The sequence below is a fragment of the Desmodus rotundus genome, chromosome 2, assembly GCF_022682495.2.
Source record: "Desmodus rotundus isolate HL8 chromosome 2, HLdesRot8A.1, whole genome shotgun sequence".
In the NCBI taxonomy this organism is placed as follows: Eukaryota; Metazoa; Chordata; class Mammalia; order Chiroptera; family Phyllostomidae; genus Desmodus; species Desmodus rotundus.
This window is the reverse complement of record NC_071388.1, coordinates 90409538-90429766: the sequence shown is the minus strand read 5'-3', so window position 1 is coordinate 90429766 and position 20229 is coordinate 90409538. Positions and strand designations below refer to the sequence as shown.

Here is a 20229-nt window from a genome sequence, read left to right as displayed (position 1 = left end):
TACAATATATAGTATTGTTATAGGGATTATATATATGGACTGGATCTTTTAGCAGGCAGTAGCTTATGGTTCTACTTTATGAATTGTGATGATTGAGATAATTTCATTGTAACAGAACTCAATTATACCTCACTCCAGTGTTGTCCACACTTCTGGCTGAATCCCTGAGACCAAAGGAACAATTCATTTTAAATCAATGCTTGAAACAGAATATTTCCATGCTACACATTCATGTCTATACATGCCACCAAGACCTTATTATATCTTCTTCCCTGAGAACTTCAGCCATTGCCATGACATTGTTGAATTTGACATTTGGGAAAGGTCCAAGGACATCCGGAAGGGTACCTGGCTTTATTTTGTGCTCAAATAGAGGATTTGAACTTTAGATTGAACCTGAGAAGGCAGTAGGACTCCAAATGTTCATGTGTTTGGGACAGAAGTCATATTCCACCCCAGCTCTGGCCAATTCCAGTAGGTGACCCACAGAAGATTCTTTGAACAAATTATTAATGAGGTGTTCTAGAGTAGCACTGAAAAATCAGAGGGAGTCGTGTTTAAAAGCAGGGACCCTGGACTCACTTGGCATAATCCTGGCTTTTCCACCTTCTGGCTTTCTAACTGTGGGCAATCTTCTTTAATCTCTAGTTTATTTACCTATAAAAAAGGGGATATTAATGTTATCCACCTCTTAGGGTTCTGAAGATCAAATAAAAATAATACATGTTAGAGATCTAAATCCTCTACTTAAAAAGCACTGACTATTTTTTTGTTTGTTTTCATTTATTCTCAATGTTACCATCTTGTGTTTCCAAGCACCTTTTTTTATATTTTAGTTCCAATTTAAGAGTGGTAGCAACAGAGATCTTGCTGACACCTACTTTGTTATGTAATGTCATGCAGCTATTTTTCAGCTTCTTCTTGGTCTCAAGATGAGGAGTACTTTAGGATTAAAAATCTAAATGAGATTATACTCACTAAAGAACAGCATTTTCTTTTTGCTTAGAGCCAAACATAATAGTCACTCTGTATTATTCTATATTTTTTGTCTAATATTAATCCAAATTCTGTTAGGTCCATCTGCATCTCTTAGTACACTTCATTTACAATATTGCTTTGTTCTTTGATGTCCTGAAATGTATCACTTAATGGCATCCTTCCCAAACCAGTTGTAAAACAGTTTACTCAGGGTTGTGGATTGTGCAGTTTTGAGATTTAAATGTGTTTTGTCTTTGCCTTAAATTTTTTTTTTTTTTTTTTTGTATTTTGGTGCTTTTCACTCTTTTAAAGGGCTACAGGGGAAGAATTGAAAGTGAAGGCATACCTTCCAACAGGCAAACAATTTTTGGTCACCAAAAATGGTAAGAATTATGTTTGCATATATTAGTCAGTTCTGCACAAAGAATTACGTATTTACTTTAAAAAGAAAAACCTTAGCACTTATTGATCTTAATTAGTGCTTAAAGCTGTACTTATGGATGCTTTCAGACAAATTTGGACATTTAATGAAATTCTGGGTTTTCTGTTGCTAAGGTGTTTTATTTTCTTACTTGATACTCATCTCCTTTCTTTTTGTTATTTCTTTTTGCCAGAAATGTCTAGTTTTAGGATATGTTGGAAAAGGGCCCCTAAGCAGAGTTGGACTTCTTCTAATAGGATTTTTTTTTAAGTTGACTTAATAATCTTTTTTAGCTATTTGATTTTCATCTTGAGATTTAAATTTTTCATGGAAAATGAAATTGACACTAACTTTGACATTTAAAAGCTCAAAACTAAAGATTTTATTATCCATATGTCATTGAAAAATGGTTTATAGGTTTAAAAAATGCTTTTGAAACAGAACATTTTATTTATGAAGTTACTTTGAAAACAGCACAAAAAAGTTATAGTCCCTACCTATATAATCATGTAACAATATGTTGATTTCCATTCTAATTTACCCATTATAGGAAAAGGAACATATATACAAAGTATCTATTTCTTCTTCCTATAGTGTATTTTTTTGTTAATATAAATCATTAATATCCTGCCTGTTTTAAAAAAGTTAGGGTATTCATAGCAATTTGTTGACCATATAGCATAATGTTTTTACACTATAATTGTTCAGTTTTAGGCTTGTATGAATAATAATACCTAATAATTGACACATTTGCTATATGAAAAACCTGATACCAATATCGTGTAATAGAATAAAATTTAGCAGTGGATTTTACACTGGTTTATCCATTATGAATAGCTAGAGGTCACCTCTACCACCTCTAAGAATAACAGGTGGTACCTCCATGTTCTGAGAGTAAAGCTATTAGAATAAGGTATTATTCATTAGCCTGAAGTTGAACAATGACATCTCTTGCTTCAGCTTGCAGTTTTCACAGACCATCAGGATAAAGAATTTATAGAACACTCCCAGTAGAGCCTTTCTGCTTGTCTTCTAAAAATAAGCTACTTAACCCAGGCTGTTGTGGCTCAGTCGATTAAGCGCTGGCCTGCAAACCAAAGGGTTGCTAGTTCAATTCCTGGTCAGGGCACATGCCTGGGTTGTGGGCCAGGTCAGGTCCCCAGTAGGGGGCGAACAAAAAGCAACCACACATTGTTGTTTCCCTCTCTTTCTCCCTCCCTTCCCCTCTGTCTAAAATAAATTAATAAAATCTTTTTTAAAAATACAATTTAAATAAATAAAAATAAGCTATTTAGAGAAAGATAAATGTGGTCAAATAATTGTGTCTGGGCTACATGTAATTCTTTAATCACTTTTATTAGAAGTGAACTGTAATATTCACTAATATTTTGGTGGTAAAAATGTATTTTATGATATAAACTTTCTTTTCTTAAAAATGGATTTATAGGAGGCAGATTATTTGTTGCTAACTGTGTTTGCCGTTTTTTATAGTGCCGTGCTACAAGCGGTGCAAGCAGATGGAATATTCAGATGAGTTGGAAGCTATCATTGAAGAAGATGATGGTGATGGAGGATGGGTAGATACTTATCATAACACAGGTAAGAGGAGAATAGAATGGCATATATTTGGGTTACATTGTTTTAGGCTATTTTATAATATTTTATAACAGCTTTGATTTAAAGCAAAACAAAAAGAGTATACATAAGGCACAGTGGACTTACCAGAAAAGAAGCAGGAGGACAAATTGGAAAAAAATGCTCTTGGAGTATACCATATATCTACAGTATTGCTACTTTGGTAGCAATTTGAAAATATGCATGTCATTTTCTTTATGTCTAAAGAAAGGAAGAACGCCAATTAGAAACACTGACTGTGCTTACTACTTTGCTTTGGATCCCTTATTCTTATGACATTCAATTGTTGAATGATGAGCTTTAAGACAGGAACCATACTCTACTCATATTTGCTTTACTCGAAGACCTGGCATTTAAAATTACTTAATAATTATTTCTTGAATGACTACTAAGAGGTTTGTAAGGACTATAAAGATAGAGGTTCATTGTTGAATCCTCAGTGTCTATATTATCTGATATAGAAGTTGTTTAACAAATTTTTGTTAAAGGATTTAACTAAATTTAAGCCATTCATAAGGGTATATTTGCATAAGTTAGTTGGATCTCTGAATATGATTTTTTTTAATTCCAAGTCCTAAAAATCTGATTTGCCACTATGTTTTATATTAACTATGTAAATGCATATTATTGTGTGCTGCTATAGTTAATTATAATTTGTGACTGACTTCTAATGAATAAGTATGTTTGGAGTTTAAATCTAGAATACTGAAAATAAGTTTTCTTCCTCTAAGCCCTAGAAAGTAGGAGGTATATCAAAAGTAGTGGTAGAAATGGGTTTCTCAACTTTAGTACTATAAACATTTTGGGCTGGGTAATTCTTTGTTACAGCCTTTTCTATACAATACAGAATGTTTAGCAGTGTCTCTGAGCTCTGCCCACTACATGTCAGTACATTCTGCCAGTTGTGACAACCAAAAATACTTTCAGGCATTGCCAAATATTCCAAAAGGGGCAAAATCTCTGCCCTTAATTGAGACGGACTACAATACACACAGGCTAAGTAATTTGCCCAGGAAGAAGAACCTTGTTATGTCAGTTTCTCCAGTAGTCTGGATAAGGGACACTGGCTGCCATCTGTTTGTTTATGGTGATAATAGGTACAGATTCAGGACTGGGTCTCCTTGATGGGAAGCTCACTTGTTATTCTTAATGAGTTCAGTGTTATGTCAAGTCCTAAAGAAAATAGCAGATTGAATAACTTTTTAAACTAATTTAAAAAATTATCCTCTTTTCCCTGTTTTATTTTCCATCATTTCCAAAATCATTTGGCTATTCTGCTTTAGTTTTCCCATTTAGTGCTGCTAGAAGTTTGGGCAGCACACCTGTAGGAAATTGTCTGTTGAATGACTAGAGCCATTGATTATACTAGGTTTCTGATGTAAAATTAATGAGTTACTCTGTTGTCTAGTTGTATTTTATTCTATAATTACTATCCCAGAATTCAGGTGCATATTTATAAAAGCATTCATTACATAGATAAGTAGGTGTCAGTGTGATAGGATTGACAAAGATCTATTACAGAAAATGAACAATTAACACAAATGGTTGCCCTGCTTATGGGGTCAAGTAACATTTTGATATGTGGAAAACAACTTAGTATTCTACTGCAGTTAATTTGATGTACATAATAAATTATAACTAATGTTTATGAGAGATAACCTTAGAACTTCAGGTTTAAATTATATCCTGATTTGATTAAAGCAGTGCTTCTACTGACTCACAAAGTGCCTGGTTCCTTGTCACCTCAGGGTTTTGGGGGGGTTTTGCTGCATCTCTGCTTTAGTCCTTTCAGATTCCTTTGATTTCTTTTAGCCCTTGTATTAGGGTTCTCCAGAGAAATGTAATTAACAGAATGAGGATATAATGATAATAGATTGCAGATACAGATTTAAGTATGGATAGATTTATTTTGAGGAATTGGCTTATGTGATTGCGGGATCTTGGGAAGTCTGGAGTTTATAGGGCAGGCTTGCCAGCAGGCTGAAGGCCCAGGTAAGGGTTGATGGCTGCAGCTGTCTTCTAAAGGCAGCACTCCTTCTTTCTGAGGACCTCAAGTCTTTTCTCTTAAGGCCTTCATTGGGTGAGACCCACCCACATGATGGACAGTAGTCTGTTTGTCTGTTTTATTCAAAGTATACTGACGTAAATGTTAATAACATCTAAAAAATACCTGCACAACTACATCTAGACTAGTGTTTGAACAAGTATCTGGAAACAGTAACCTACCCAAGTTGGTGTAAAATTAACCATCATAGCCCTTGAAAGTATTATCCTCATTAGAGTCATTTAAACTTTCTACCTGTCTTTCTTTCTTTTTCTGTTTTTTTTTTTTTTTTTGCCAGTGTATACTACTTTTAGAAGAGTCTGGTTTAATGCATATTTATACAGATTGAAGAGGTTTATTTTCTTTGTTTCTATATAGTTGATTCAGTGAATTGTTTTTACAATACCAATACAGTATGTTAAGATTTGGTTTTTAGTGCTAAGAAGTAATCACATATCACATAGTAATTTTTAGAAAAATTACTATGAAGTAAAAGCTTTATGCTAAGAGTTGTGAATTGTGGCATTTTTCATTTGTGTTTTGACATACTGAACAGATATATCAAGATTGTAGAAGATTAACAAAGGGGCAAAGCCTATTTTGTATGTAGGGTTCTTGTCTGTAGTATTTTCATCCCAACACTGACATATATTTTGAATTAGAAATAATGTCTAGCTGATATGTCGTGCTGCTGTATGCATAATACCACCTTCATCAAGATGAGTAAGTTCTGAGGTAGCTGCTTAGGCAGTGGTTGCAGCATTGAACCAATGGTCAGAACATGTGGATTTGAATCCCAGTATCTCACTAGACTGGCTGTGACTCTCAAGATATTTTACTTCTCAGGAGACTTTATTTTTTTGTAGGAAGAAATTATTACCTATCTATCTCACAGATAGTATTTGTAAGGATTAAACAAGATGTGGAAATAGTAAAACAGCCCCACATAAATGTGATATGATATTAGTACCTCTGGGTGTCCTAGATTTCTGAAGCAAATGGCATATTAATATAACTAATACCTTGTTGAGAATATTTTGATGAAAGTTTAAATAGAATGTAAATATGACTCCTACAGTCTCTTAATCTATTTATGAGAATAAATAGATAATTTGATAGAGACTCACAAAGAAAGTAAATAAAGGAAAGTAAATGAAGAATGATAGAATAGTATAATTCATGGTAAAATATCGAATTGGTATTTTATTTTTTTAATTTGAGAAGTACCTTTGGGATTATTTATTCCTATTAGAGTTAATTTTTAAAATGCTGCTAACATTGCCTCCTCATTTCTGAGCAGTTGTGAGAATTTAGATAAATTTAAGTGTTTTTATATTGCTTGAATCAGAAGAATGTTTACAACTTCAAGTTACTCTTTCTTGCACAATTTTAAACAGGTGTTACAGGAATAACCGAAGCAGTTAAGGAGATCACACTGGAAAGCAAGGTACTGGTTTATTGGATATGTTTCCAAATTCAGCGACCTAGTTATTTCCATATATATATATTTTAAGAGTACTCATATTATTCTTACTCAAACTGATTATCTGTTATCAAGCTCTTTTATATTCTAGCTTTTTTCCCCTCTCATTTTTGTATATCATCGTATTGAAACAGTTCTGTTTCCCAGTGCTTCTCTTCTTTTCCTTCATCTGTCATAGGTTAAGAAAAACATTTTTTGAGATTGTAACTGATAAAATCTAATTTTTACTAAGTGAGAGGGCTTCTAGTCTGGTGTAAAAGAAATAGCTTTTTATTTTTAAGTACTAAATGTTCTGTAAGTGGAAGCTTTTGAAGTAGTTCTGTCTACTTGCTGAGTAGTAGATGGTAATGATATAGTTAAAATTTTGTAGTTTCAACATTTTTTAAGCAATTTACTCATTACGTCTTATTTCTTAATTTACTGCTAGTATGAAGTTTTATTTATTTATTTTTAAACTTAAAGGTAAATTTCAGCATCATTCAGAATCATGACTTTTGAATCATGAGTGGAAGCTAAATTAGGTGGTATTGTACAATTTGGGGGGAAGGTAAAATACATAATTGGGTGGAATTTTCCTGCTTGAAAGTTTTCAGTTAATTCAGACTATAACAGCTTTTCATTTCTAAAGAGAATGATTGTACTTGTCTTTATATTTTTACATAGTTTTTTGAAATGTGAAAAAATAATACAAAATGTCTTTACACATCATTTCTTAATTATTTTGTCAACAGTCACGTCTCTTAGAGAAGAGAATCTTTAAAGAGATTAATTGTGTTTCTTTTTTCCTTATGAAACAATTACTAGTTTAAGATATTATTCTTTGTTTTTGTTACTTGGATCTTTTGGGATTTGTAACTGGGCTTAACAGAATTTTAGAAACTAAAAAAAGGTTTTTTTTCCAGTGTACAATTTTATGCCTGTTAGAAATTCACTTTATGCTTGCTTGAATGCAGTTCATTAGTCTATTTATCCTTTTGAAATTCTACTTTTTGGAGAATTTGAATGACTGAGGGGAAATTAAACAAAATGGCTTTGCTGCTTCAAAGGATCTTGTTTGTTCCAGCCTTTAGTGTATATGCTTCAGGTTTTGGGAATGATAAATGGTAGAGTAGTTCAGATAACAATATTTTGTTAGGTTTAGGGGAATTCTTTCAAGAATTTTTAATTAATGCAATAGTGGTTAATATGGTGCTTGGTATTCCACTTAACAACATTATGTCCTGCTAAAGGATGAATACTTAGAATAATTTGCAATTAGAATGTATCTTTCCTGTTATTTCCTATTTAATATAAAATTTACATTATTTTTTATCATTTAGTGCTTAGAATACTTGCCATCCAGACCCCAAGTATTAATCTTTGTTGTCGATTGCCAGTGTATTTTACTATATCAAGTATGAACATCCAATGTGATTAGAATTTCCCTTAATGATCAGTTTGCCAGATTCTGGCTCATTGAACAATTACCCAGATACTTTCTTCTATTGCTTTATATTTTTGGTGTAATAGTGGCACATATGATTTAAGTTTCTAGTGATAAGTAAAATTATCCCTAATTAAAATTGTCAATTATAAGGTACAACTAGGTATCCAGTTTTTGACTTTTACATTGACTTCAGATTTTTAGAATATTATGTGAAAATGATAAGTATGTTAATATATTAGGCTTGTCTTTGGTTAGCATTCTTTCATTCTAGTGCTAAGATAGTTAAGAAATTGAACTGAAATCTTATGTGTTCTAAGAATTGTAAATCCTTAATTCAGCCAGTATATTCATAAATTAAGATACATTGTTTGATTGTAATGATACATTTAACGTGTAAATATATTGTGATTTATAAATATATATACCTTTTTGTCTTAAATTATGTGTTCAAGTTAATAAAACTTTTAACTAATTTTTTAATACTAACGAATTGTTTAACTAAAAATATTGTTTTATTTGTTACTATTTTTAAATGGTTAGCTTAGATAACTATTGATGTTTCTCTTGGTGTTTCTATAATGCTTTTTTAAATATTTTTCTTTTTTAAATTAATTTTAGAGAGGCAGGAAGGGGGGGAAGGAGGTGAAGAGGGAGGAAAGGGGGAGAAGAGAGAGAAAGAAAAACATTGATTTGATTTGTTCTCCCACTTATTTATGCATTCATTGGTTGTTTCTTGTATGTGCCCTGCCAGGGGATTGAACCTGCAACCTTGGCATTTTGGGACCATGCTCTAACCAACTGAGCTACCGGACCAGGGCAACTTTCTATATTTTTCAGTCACAGCACTTTCAATGATTGTTTCAGGGTTTGTCATCTCACTGGAGTAGGAGTTTCTGGAGCATAAGGACTGTATTAGCACTCTTTTATTTTGCTAGTCAGAACTTTGCTGGCATGTATTTGAAATAACAAACATATTTAAGTGACTTTAAATATAATTGATTTCAAAGGACAGTATAAAACTCCAAGATTGTTCAGCATTATGTGAAGAGGAGGAGGAGGAAGAGGAAGGAGAAGCTGCAGATATGGAAGGTATCTGTATTCCAGATTTGCTTTAACCACACTAGAATATTGATTTGGGAATATTTGTAATTCATGTTAAATTTTAACACTTAATAGCCCAGAGAGGATTTTGTTTAGTTTAACTTTAATCACTGCAGAACTAACTTTGATCTTGGAATCTTCTACTTTACCTAGAGCATAGCCTTGACAGCATTATTTCTACTGGGATAAAGATTAGCCATAAATCTTCAATGCTGAGTGCTGCTGTAAGATACAGATTCTTAAAACTAACTTTTAAAGCCAAACAACGTTTGGTTATGCATTTGTATTTTCTTTTTCTTTTTTGATAACATTGTACTGTGATACCTTACAATAGTGACTTTTAAGGGGGCCTTTTGAACTACGCAGAATCCCCTCAATATTTCCTGATATTCGGAAATGCCTTCCAAGGGTTGCCAGCTGAGAATCACTGCATTCATGAACCACTGTTACAGGAGATAGAAACCCTCTGTACTAACAGAACAGAGTAATGATTAAAAGTATATAGCTATTCTAACTTTCATATTCTGTTAGCATGATAATCTTTAATACATGTGAAACCTCAGATATTTAAAAATAGATGAAAAAATTGCTGTCACCAGAGCAACCTCTCTGTTAAATTCAATCCGTCTTTATTATACATTTTCCCCTGTATGATTTGATTCTACTAGCCATTTTCTTCCTTGTTTTTTTTACATAAGAAATTGGTTTTTAGTTTTTTTCTTTTAAATATATTTTATTGACTATGCTATTACAATTGTCCTATTTTTCCCCACTTTATTCCCCTCCGTCCTGCAACCCCCCTCCTACCAGCATTCCCCCACCTTAGTTCATGTCCATGGGTCGTACATACAAGTTTTTTGGCTTCTTACATTTCCTATACTATTCTTAATTTCCCCCCTGTCTATTTTGTACCCACCATTTATGCTTCTTATTCCCTGTACATTTTTCCCCATTCTCTCCCTTCTATCTCCCTGCTCATAACCCTCCACAGATCTCCATTTCTGTGATTCTGTTGTAGTTGTTTGATTAGTTTGTTTTTGTTTTTTTTAGGTTTGATTATTGATAGTTGTGAGTTTGTTGTCATTTTACTGTTCATATTTTTGATCATCTCTTTCTTAGATATGTCCTTTTAACATTTCATATAAAGATTAGGTGATAATGAACTCCTTTAACTTGACCTTATCAGGGAAGCACTTTATCTGCCCTCCCATGCTAAATGGGAGCTTTGCTGGATAGAGTAATCTGGGATGTAGGTCCTTGCTTTTCATGACTTGGAATACTTATTTCCAGCCCCTTCTTGCCTGCAAGGTTTCTTTTGAGAAATGAGCTGATAGTCTTATGGGAACTCCTTTGTAGGTAACTGTCTCCTTTTCTCTTGCAGCTTTTAAGATTCTCTCCTCTTTAATCTTTGGTAATTTAATTATGATGTGTCTTGGTGTGTGCTTCCTTGGATCCAACTTCCTTGGGACTCTCTGAGCTTCCTGGAAGTCTATTTCCTTTGCCAGATTGGGGAAGTTCTCTTTCATTATTTGTTCAAATAAGTTTTTGATTTCTTGTTCCTCCTCTTCTCCTTCTGACACCCCTATGATGTGGATGTTGGAATGTTTAAAGTTGTCCCAGAGGTTCCTAAGCCTCTCCTCATTGTTTTGAATTCTTGTTTCTTCATTCTGTTCTGGTTGAATGTTTATTTCTTCCTTCTGCTCCAAACTGTTGGTTTGAGTCCCTTCCCATCACTGTTGGTTCCCTGTGCATTTTCTTTTATTTCACTTTTTCCTCTATTTTGCAACCCTACTCAACCATTTTTGTGAGCATCCTCATTACCAGTGTTTTGAACTGTGCATCTGATAGGTTGGCTCTCTCTTCATTGCTTAGTTGTATTTTTTTCTGGAGCTTTGATCCGTTCTTTCATTTGGGCCATTTTTTGTCACAGTGCTCCTTTTACTTGTAATATGGGGCAGAACCTTAGGTGTTCACCAGGACAGGGCAACATGTGGCCTTGAGGGCACAGGTCTCTGCTGGCTTTCAGTTACTTCCCCCGCTACCCACAATCAAATTGGGCCCTTCGGGTGCTGATTCTCAGGTGGGTGGGTTGTGTATGTTCTAGGACCCTGTGGGTCTCTCCAACCAACTCTCCTGTAAGGATGGGAGTTTCTCCTGCCACCTCAAGCCCCACAGGTGTTTTCAGTCAGAAGTTTTAAGGCTTTATTTCCCTGGGCTGGAACCCTGGGTTGTGTGGTCTGTCTCGCTCCCCAGTTGTTCCTCCCTGTTTATCCACACGCAAATGTGGGGACACCTGCTCTGGCCCCTTTAACTCTTTGGTTGTTGGAGTTACGTATAGTTTGATTTTCTGTCAGTTCTGTTGTTTTTTGTTTTAAAATTTATTGTCCTCCTCTTGGTTGTGGGAGAAGACACAGTATATCTACCTACGCCTCCATCTTGGCTAGAAGTCCCCCTTGTTTTTTATGACACCGGGTTTTCCTCCTCCTCCCTTGACTGTTGTCTGTTTCTTCTAGGTGTTCTGGGGTTCTTTGACTTCTGCCCAGCTATTAAATGTTACAATTTCATGGAGTTTCTTTTTTTTTTTTTCTTTTTCCTACACTCCCAGATCAATTTTTATCTAGTTTTTAGGCTTTTGTAATAGCATAACAAGGTCTGGCATGGAAATTTGTGCAACAGGAAAAGTGGTATATAAATTACATTAGGTTTTCTATGAGGGTTTAAATATATATATATATATATATATATATATATATATATAGAGAGAGAGAGAGAGAGAGAGAGAGAGAGAGAGAGAGAGAGAGAGAGAGAGAGAATTAGCAGTTAGAAAAAGGAAGAGAATGTGAAAAGATACAGAGGACAGGCATCTTGGAGACTGTAAGGTGGCTGGACCCTAAAACACACAGAATTTATTGTGAGGAAGAGATGTTTGGGAGCGTGCACAAGTAGAAGATGGTGCCAGGTGGAGGTGAAGCACAGTAATGGCAAGTGGTGTTTGTTGATGACGTGACAGCATAGCCTGAGCTACCGAGCAGCCTTTCAGTGCTATTTTCTAAATTACATTGAGTCCCACGAAACCTAGCTGTGTATTTTTTCCTAAATTCTAGTCCGTCTTGTTCTTTTTTCCATGGTTAACTCCCATTCTTTGAAGAAATATAAATGAATTACTTGTAACCAGAATTGCTCACAGGAACCTCAGATACCATCTCTGTGCTCAAGACTTTCATATCTTACCTCCAACCCAGATCTCCTGAACTTGGTATCATCTTGTTTAGTTTCATTTCCACCTGGATGAGTCATGATTGTCAGAACCACCTTCTTGCACAAATACTCTTTGGGATTCCATCTGTCTCTGAATGGCATACAGTGGTCCAAGCTGTGGTGGGGTGTAGGAAGGACTTTATGAGTAAAGCACTGTTTTTAGAGTGTAAGCTGTGGGACTGCCTCAGATATCTGACAGCTTTTTAGTATGTTTGTTACACTTACCTTGAAGTAAAGTTAAATAATTTTTGTGTATGTAATTTTGCTTAGAAGTGTTGATGGTATCTCATATAAGTTAATTACATTCATTATTCAGCAAATATTATTGAGCAATACAGTATCTATGTATCAGATACTTAGGAGCAGGAGATAAAGTGGTAAACAAGCAAAAAATACAAAAGCAAAAACATTTACTGTATTACCTGGTTATAAGCATTAGGGAGAAAAGGGAGGATAAAGGGAGCCTTGGGGTGGGGTGAGTGTTGTAGTTGTTAAATAGATTTGTCAAGAAAAATCTAATTGAGAATATGCCATTTGAGTAAAGCCTGGTAGGAAGTGAGTGGACAAGCTATTTGGATATCGGAAGAGGAGTGCAAGGCTCTGAGGCAGGAGCACTTGTGGCTTCTAAGATACTGTGAGAAGAATCCTGTGTTCAGAGAGGAGCGAGGGGAGAGTAGTAAGTCGTGAAGCCAGAGAGGTAACCTTGGGGCAGATCATGTAGGGCCCTGGCTTTAACTCATAAGTGAGAAGAGAAGCCATTGGAGGGCTTTTCTAAGCAGAGGAGTGACTTAGCATGAGATTTAACATTTTAGCAGAACCACAGTGACTGACTGCAGTGTTGAGAGTAGACTGAAGGGGGATAGGATAGCAGTTAGGAGGCTATTTTGATAACTAGGCAAAACATGATGGTAGCTTGGACTCAAGTGGTAACTTTGGAAATGATGAGAAACAAAATTGTGGACATATTTGAGGGTGGGAGCAAAAAAAGAATTTGCTGCTGGAGTGGATGTGGCATGAGAGAGAGAATAATCAAGTGTGACTCCAAGGTTTTTGACCTATCTGGAACAGTGGCATTAACTAAACTGGGGAAACTTTTAGGACCTGAATAGCTGTGGAGAGAAGTTGGGAGCTCAGTTTTGGACATGGGATATTTGTGATGCCCTTAGTCAGTCATTGGAGCCATAAATTAAACAGTTAGGTATCCAGGTCTGTAGTCAGGGAATAAATTTGGGAGTCATCAGCATCTAACGTCACTGAGACTAGTGAAATCATCAGGGGAGCAAGTGCAGAAAGGGAAGAGTGCAAGGTCCTTAAACTGAGCCCTTCATTATTGTGGAGTTATTTTTGTTTTTTGGTTTTGTTTTTTAAATGGTCAAGATGATGAAGAGGACCCAGCACAGGGTAATAGTGAAGAAAAAGCTAGTGAGATGGGAGGAAAGCTCAGAAAATATAGTATCTTAAAAAAGCTGAGGGAGGTCAATTAAGATGAAAACTGGGACTTAAACACTGGATTCAGCACAGAAGTGACTGATGACTTTAATGAGCATGTTTTATGCAATTATATAAATCACCTTGTGTGTGCTGTAGAGTCTCAGAGGACTTCACAGTTTTATTGTGCCAGTGGTATTAATAATAGACTGTAGCTCTGACCAAGCCCACATATGCTTTTTCTGATCTGGCTCTCTGCCAGGTAAAGTATCTGCTGCTTTAGAAATAGGTATAGAATTAGCTCACTTATGTTTATTCATTATCTTTGGTTAGAAACAAAAAACACAACCCAGTTTTTTACTGCTACTCTTGAAATAATATATAATTTAGTTTAGGAAATTATTTTGAATTTGATTAACCTTTTGTTGCTTTTTATAACAGAATATGAAGAGAGTGGATTGTTGGAAACAGATGAGGTTTGTAAATTGTTTTCTTTAGTTAATTATTAATGAATGAACTTGGGGGTTAGTGTTTTTATTAATATCTTGATCTGTCAAATAAGTTTTATGTATATGTATACATTGGTTATAGCATATAATATTTTGAGTTTTAAGTTATACCTGCTTTTGAGAAAGAAATACATAGAATTTTCTAAAATGTCACATTCATACTGACTTTAGTGGTTGTAAATGTTTCTCCTTCATTGCCAGGCTACCCTAGACACAAGGAAAATAGTGGAAGCCTGTAAAACTAAAACTGATGCTGGAGGTGAAGATGTTATTTTGCAAACCAGAACTTACGACCTTTACATCACTTATGATAAATATTACCAGACTCCACGACTATGGTTGTTTGGCTATGATGAGGTAAAAAATAAAGAAAAACTTAATTTTAATGTACATATTTTAAATTGTGGAGTTTAATTTCTACATTAGGTCTAGTGATATATATTGTGGCCTTTTAAGTTTTAGAAATCTTTTATTTTGCAATTTTATGGTTAATAATTGCATTTGATTCTTATTTTGAAGAAACTATGAATTATTCAATATGACAACATCATTACTAAGAATTAAACCTGAATAATCTGTTACATATTTATGCTTGGTCTCTGAGCTTATTCTTCAAAATGTCAGGGATATTGAACCTGGTTTGTTGATTAAATTTTGTTTGGGATTACACATATTGGATATCCAGGCATTTACAGAACGATCATGTCACATGTGTTTTTTTTTTTTTCTTAAGATAGAAAACTTTTTTTAAAAAGGTCATCCACTTAATTGAATTAAAAGATAAATAAAATTAACTTGTTCAATCTGTCATTACAATGAGTATAAATGGGAAACAAGAAAATAAAACAGAATAGGCCTAAAAGATGAATTATAGTTATAAAATATTTGGATAACTATGAACTGTCTTTATGTAGGATCTTTATTACATTAGGTGGTGGTTGATGTCACATAGCCTGATGGACAGACATGTTCCTCTCCTCCTTCCTTGGTATAAACTTTCCCCTAGATAATGTGGTAATTCTCAATAGCCTAGAATTCTGAATTGCAAGTGATGTGTGAGGTGGGGACAAATGTAAACATTGAAGTTTAGGCCTAGACGTTTTTAAACAGTAATTTCAAAGCATTTTTTATGGTTTCAGCAACGGCAGCCTTTAACAGTTGAGCACATGTATGAAGATATCAGTCAAGATCATGTGAAGAAAACAGTGACCATTGAAAATCATCCTCATCTCCCACCACCTCCTATGTGTTCAGTTCACCCATGCAGGTCTGTGTATGTATATACACATATATACATATATGTGTGTTTGTGTGTGTACTTCATGGATTTGTTACTTGGGGAGTTTATAAATGTAGTGCCCTAACAAAAAAATTTTACTAAATAAGCAAATAAAATTTCTTTAGTCTTCCTTAGAAATGTTCTTATGCTTAGAAATATATAAGAAAAAGGAAAAACTTTACAAATTTATTTTAAATTTAATTCATTAAGAATATTTTCTTGGCCCTGACCAGTGTGGCTCAGTTAGTTGGAGCATCGTCCCATACACAGAAAGGTTCCAAGTTCAGTTTCTGATCAGGGCACATACCTAGGTTGCAGGTTCGATCCTGAGTCGGGGCACATATGGGAGGCAACCCCATTGATGCTTCTCCTCCGCAGGGATGTTTCTCTCTCCCACTTCCCATCTCTCTAAAAGCAAAGAAAAAATGTCCTCAGGTCAAAAATTTATTTTTGATCTTTATGTTTAGTTATGGTTTTAGATCTTTGTAATTTTACTCCTCTTCTTAGCTCCAAGAATAGTTGGATGATCGTTTTTATATTAAAAAAATACTCATTTAGACATGGTTTGCTGAACTGTGGTGTATCTTTCTGTGAATATGGAGTATACAGTTAAACTTGTGCATTTTCTAGGTGACCTGTTTCTCTCCTTTTATTGGTTAGTGAAGGAAACCGTATAAGCAGAGTTTCTATTCTTCTTCACTCTTTTTTAAAATTAATCAGTTTTTCTTTTCTTTTTTTATTGTATGTTTTCCATTACCATTTATCCTCCCCCCATACTCTTCCACCTTCACCCACCCCTGCCCCCCGGTCCACCCCCATAATCACCATACTGTTCAGTTAAGAAGTTTTCAATCCTACCAAATCAAGGACATTTTATAATTTGTATTAGTGTGTTTTCACAGGGCCAAATAAGTGAAGCTGAACCTATGTATGTGATTTGTTGAGAAACTTCCTTAAGAAGAATAAAATATGTAACATGCTAATTTTCTTCGTCAGTTGTTTCAAATTGGTAACTTTCACAAAATCATTGAGAAATTTTTGTAACAATATTTTTTCAGATGAAAACTTTGCTATTCATTCCATTGACTAATTTGATGCAACATTCTAGTTTTTAAAAGTTCTTTAATATTTTCTTCTCATTTTTTACAACCTCTTTATTCTCAAACTTTATCCCATAGAAAGTCTAGTTCATTTTTCTAAGTGACGTCAAGAGGTGTTAATATGACTGTGAAAAGTAATTCAAGAGTCATTAGTTTTAGTTTTGAATTATCTAAAAGATTTTCACTTTCGAGTTTTATTTAGTTGAATCCTCTTTGGGCTCGAGGCTGTAGGATGTGCTTATTAAACTGAGACGTGTCTCTTTTTGAGGTGTAAATTTTACTCAGTTGGTAAAAGAAGTAAGCAATGTAACTGGAAGTTAATGTTAAACATTTTAATAAGTGACTATATTATGTATTACAATGTAAGTGTGGCAAAAATAAAAAAAGCTGGGGGCCTGTAAAACGAGACTTCAAGAACAGTTTAGGCCTTGCCATGGGTCACCTCAGGTTATGCCTTTATGGCCCCAGGGTTAATACATTTACTCTCTCATCTTCTAAGTTGAGTGCTTCTGTCATGAAGGTTATATTCATAAAAATTGAAGCAGCATTTTTTTATGCCAGGGTGTATATAAAAGATCATTCATTACTTTTGTACGTTTCCCTTCTCTCAGTTTCTGGGCCCAGACAATAATTTTGATATCACTCTGTCGTATAGCACAGGAGAAACACCAATTGACTATGAAAAGATTTGTGGATAGGACAGAAACTTCAGATAAATATCATTCTCTATAAAAATCCAAAAATATTTGTAATAGAATCAGATGAATTTTATAGTACAAATGAAGACAAAGAAAAAATATAAACTTCTTGACTGACCAATTAGCTTTTCATTAATTCAGTTTGGCTTATTCTCACCTAAATATTAAGCAATCAAAATGACAGTATTATAAATATCTTCCTTTTCTTTTCTTTTTTTTTCTCTTAACTGTTACCATGTAGCTTTTTTGAATTTGCCTGGTCTGGTTCTTTTTTGTTTTTTAGCAGACAGCCCCTTGCTCTGCAATTCTGCCCTGGTGTGATTTCCCTTTCTCCGGGTTTCTTACCCCTGCCCTCCCCCAGGCCCCACTTTCCACCCCCAACTTTCCACCTCCATTATGGTAAAGCTAACTGTTGCCGTTGTGTTTGTTTGTAACTACCAGAATTTTTTAAAATTATCCCCTCCTCCAAGAAATCTGTCTTCATGACTCAACAATCTGACTTGTTGGGAAGTAGAGAAAATATCTCACAATGCAACTATTATATAGTAAAACTGATTCACTGACAATAAATGAGGTAGATTTCTTTATTAAAATGTCTCTTATTTTGTGTTCTAATCTGTATTAATAAGATTTGTACTTTTGCTTTTAGGCATGCTGAGGTGATGAAGAAAATCATTGAGACTGTTGCAGAAGGAGGGGGAGAACTTGGTGTTCATATGTATCCTTACCTGTTGATGTGATTAGTAGCAAATTGGCTGCTACTTTTGGGGGCGGGACGGGGGTTTAGTATAACCTTAAAGGCACAGTACTTATAATTTGTTGCAGCCTCTCATATCAGGAAGTCTTAGTGGGAGTCTAATTATTTGGAATACATTGTGATTGTTGTGCTTTTGTTCAGTTGATTAGCACAGTCCCTGTGTGTACTAGTTAGTTCTGCCTTGTTACAGGAACTGAAACAAGTTTGCCAAATGCTTTTGTTTGTCAAAGAGACAATGGCCAAGAGTATGTGAATATAAAACCATTGCTCTTGATGAAAAAGAAATCCAGTGGGCTTAATTTGTTGATGAAAGATGAGTAATCTTAATTTAGAGGATACAGTGTCTTTTTCACTAAGTATATTTCCAATATAACATGTTCCCAAAAATGTGCTTTCCCTTCAGGGAAAAAGTACAGTTGTGGCAGTCTGAGGTCTCTCTGAAGTAAAGAATTCAACCTAAATAGGTTAAAAAGTGAAGCACATGAAGCATATTTTAGATATTCTTAAAATACAGTATTTTCATTCCTGCCCCCCCCCTCGTTTTCATTTTTCTATAGGAAGAGCACCCTTCCTGTATCTTATTATGTTTGTCTTTTGGGGTTAACTCAGTTCTCTGGGGTTATCAAAATGAATAAATTAAACTGCTGAATACTGAAATGCATGTATCTATAGCCTAGATTCATCAAAATTAGCCAAAGTCAATGATTTAGATGCAAAATAGCTTGAATTAGTTTGGTGCTAGACTGATATTAGATGTGGTGTTTTGTGCCCCTCAGTGTTAGAAGTAGACTAAGGGTTCCTTCCTGTCTTGGAATTACAGATAACCTAAACATTGCAAATGAAGTGCATCCCTCAGAGGTACACTGAACTGATTTGATGTTGAAACAAACCAAGAGTTTTTGGTCCAAACCAGATTTATTCCTGAAATATTAGTGTGCATAATACGAGCATTCATCTCTGTGTTAGAGGCTAGGTAGCAACTTTGAAGACTCTGTATATAATTTAAACTTGAGCCATGAGTCCCACCAGTAAAAATTAAGCTCTTAATGTTTCCAAATAATAATGGGACATAGAAAAAATTGCAGGATTTTATTAAAGATGGTCTCATTTAGCAGATTCTATGACAGGTACAAATACACTAATCTAGAATCAGTTCTTAGGGAGAGTTTCCACTTAATTATTTTGTTTTTTTCTTTTCTGCTTCAGTGCTTTTATATTCTTTACCCTGTCTCATTTTCTCACATACTCAAGCAGACTTATGAAAGAGCCATTATCTAGTCATTTAAACATGGACACCTTGCCTTTATTTTTATATCAAAATAATTGGGCTTATGGGAACTCATATTACTTGTCAAGAATTTTTACATTCAAGTATTAAATGGGGATGGAAAATGAGGGAGTGCCTCATGTGGAATAGAGACAGACTTGCATGAGTGAAATTTTAAAACATACTTGATTTAAGATTTTACCTTAAGTATTTTTTCTGAGAAATTATTGCTTAATAAAATAGATAATTACAATGCTAGCTTAAACTATAGAGCTGTTTACCAATGTATTTTCCTTAGCCAAAGCCCTCTAGGTATCTTCTAATTTTCTTGAAATTTGTACAAGCTGTCATTCCAACAATAGAATATGACTACACAAGGCACTTCACAATGTAACGAAGAGAGCAATCTACCCTAATTACTGGTTCTGATTTGTAAAGAATTAATCCATAGATGTGACCATTGACCATATTCACCAATATGTACTCTAATAAACGGACTTATATGTTTATGCATTAAATAAAAAAAGTTCCACTACCAGCCTTATTTGTTTAATAAAAATTGGTATAAAGAGATCTTTTTTCTGGCTTCTTATCAAAAAGTGATACAGTATTTTTCTTAAATAACAACTCTTTAAGTGAAGAAGTACCTTATACAGAAGGATAATAAAAATATTTTTGGTTCACATTTGTGAAGACGGTATTTAACTGTGATGATAATGTGGGAACAAGGCCTAGAAAATACTGCATGCTAGACTTCCCTTCCCTTCTTTCTCTTCCTCTTTGTTCCTCCTCTCTCATGCTCTCCCCAAGACTCCTATTGGCTAATAGTTAATATTTATTTTTTT

The 20229-nt window shown here is 34.4% G+C and overlaps 1 protein-coding gene across 1 annotated transcript in view; it reads left to right on the top strand.

Moving 5' to 3' along the window:
* ATG3 (autophagy related 3) overlaps window positions 1-19957 on the top strand; it is a 29339-nt gene extending 9382 nt beyond the window's left edge. Inside the window, exons 4-12 of the mRNA XM_024578024.3 lie at window positions 1291-1361; window positions 2891-2998; window positions 6476-6525; window positions 8995-9076; window positions 14216-14250; window positions 14485-14640; window positions 15423-15550; window positions 18010-18078; window positions 19697-19957. Coding sequence (XP_024433792.1) covers window positions 1291-1361; window positions 2891-2998; window positions 6476-6525; window positions 8995-9076; window positions 14216-14250; window positions 14485-14640; window positions 15423-15550; window positions 18010-18078; window positions 19697-19778 — 781 coding nt within the window. The 3' untranslated portion in view covers window positions 19779-19957. The remainder of the gene's footprint in view (window positions 1-1290; window positions 1362-2890; window positions 2999-6475; window positions 6526-8994; window positions 9077-14215; window positions 14251-14484; window positions 14641-15422; window positions 15551-18009; window positions 18079-19696) is intronic.
* Window positions 19958-20229: the final 272 nt, after the last annotated feature.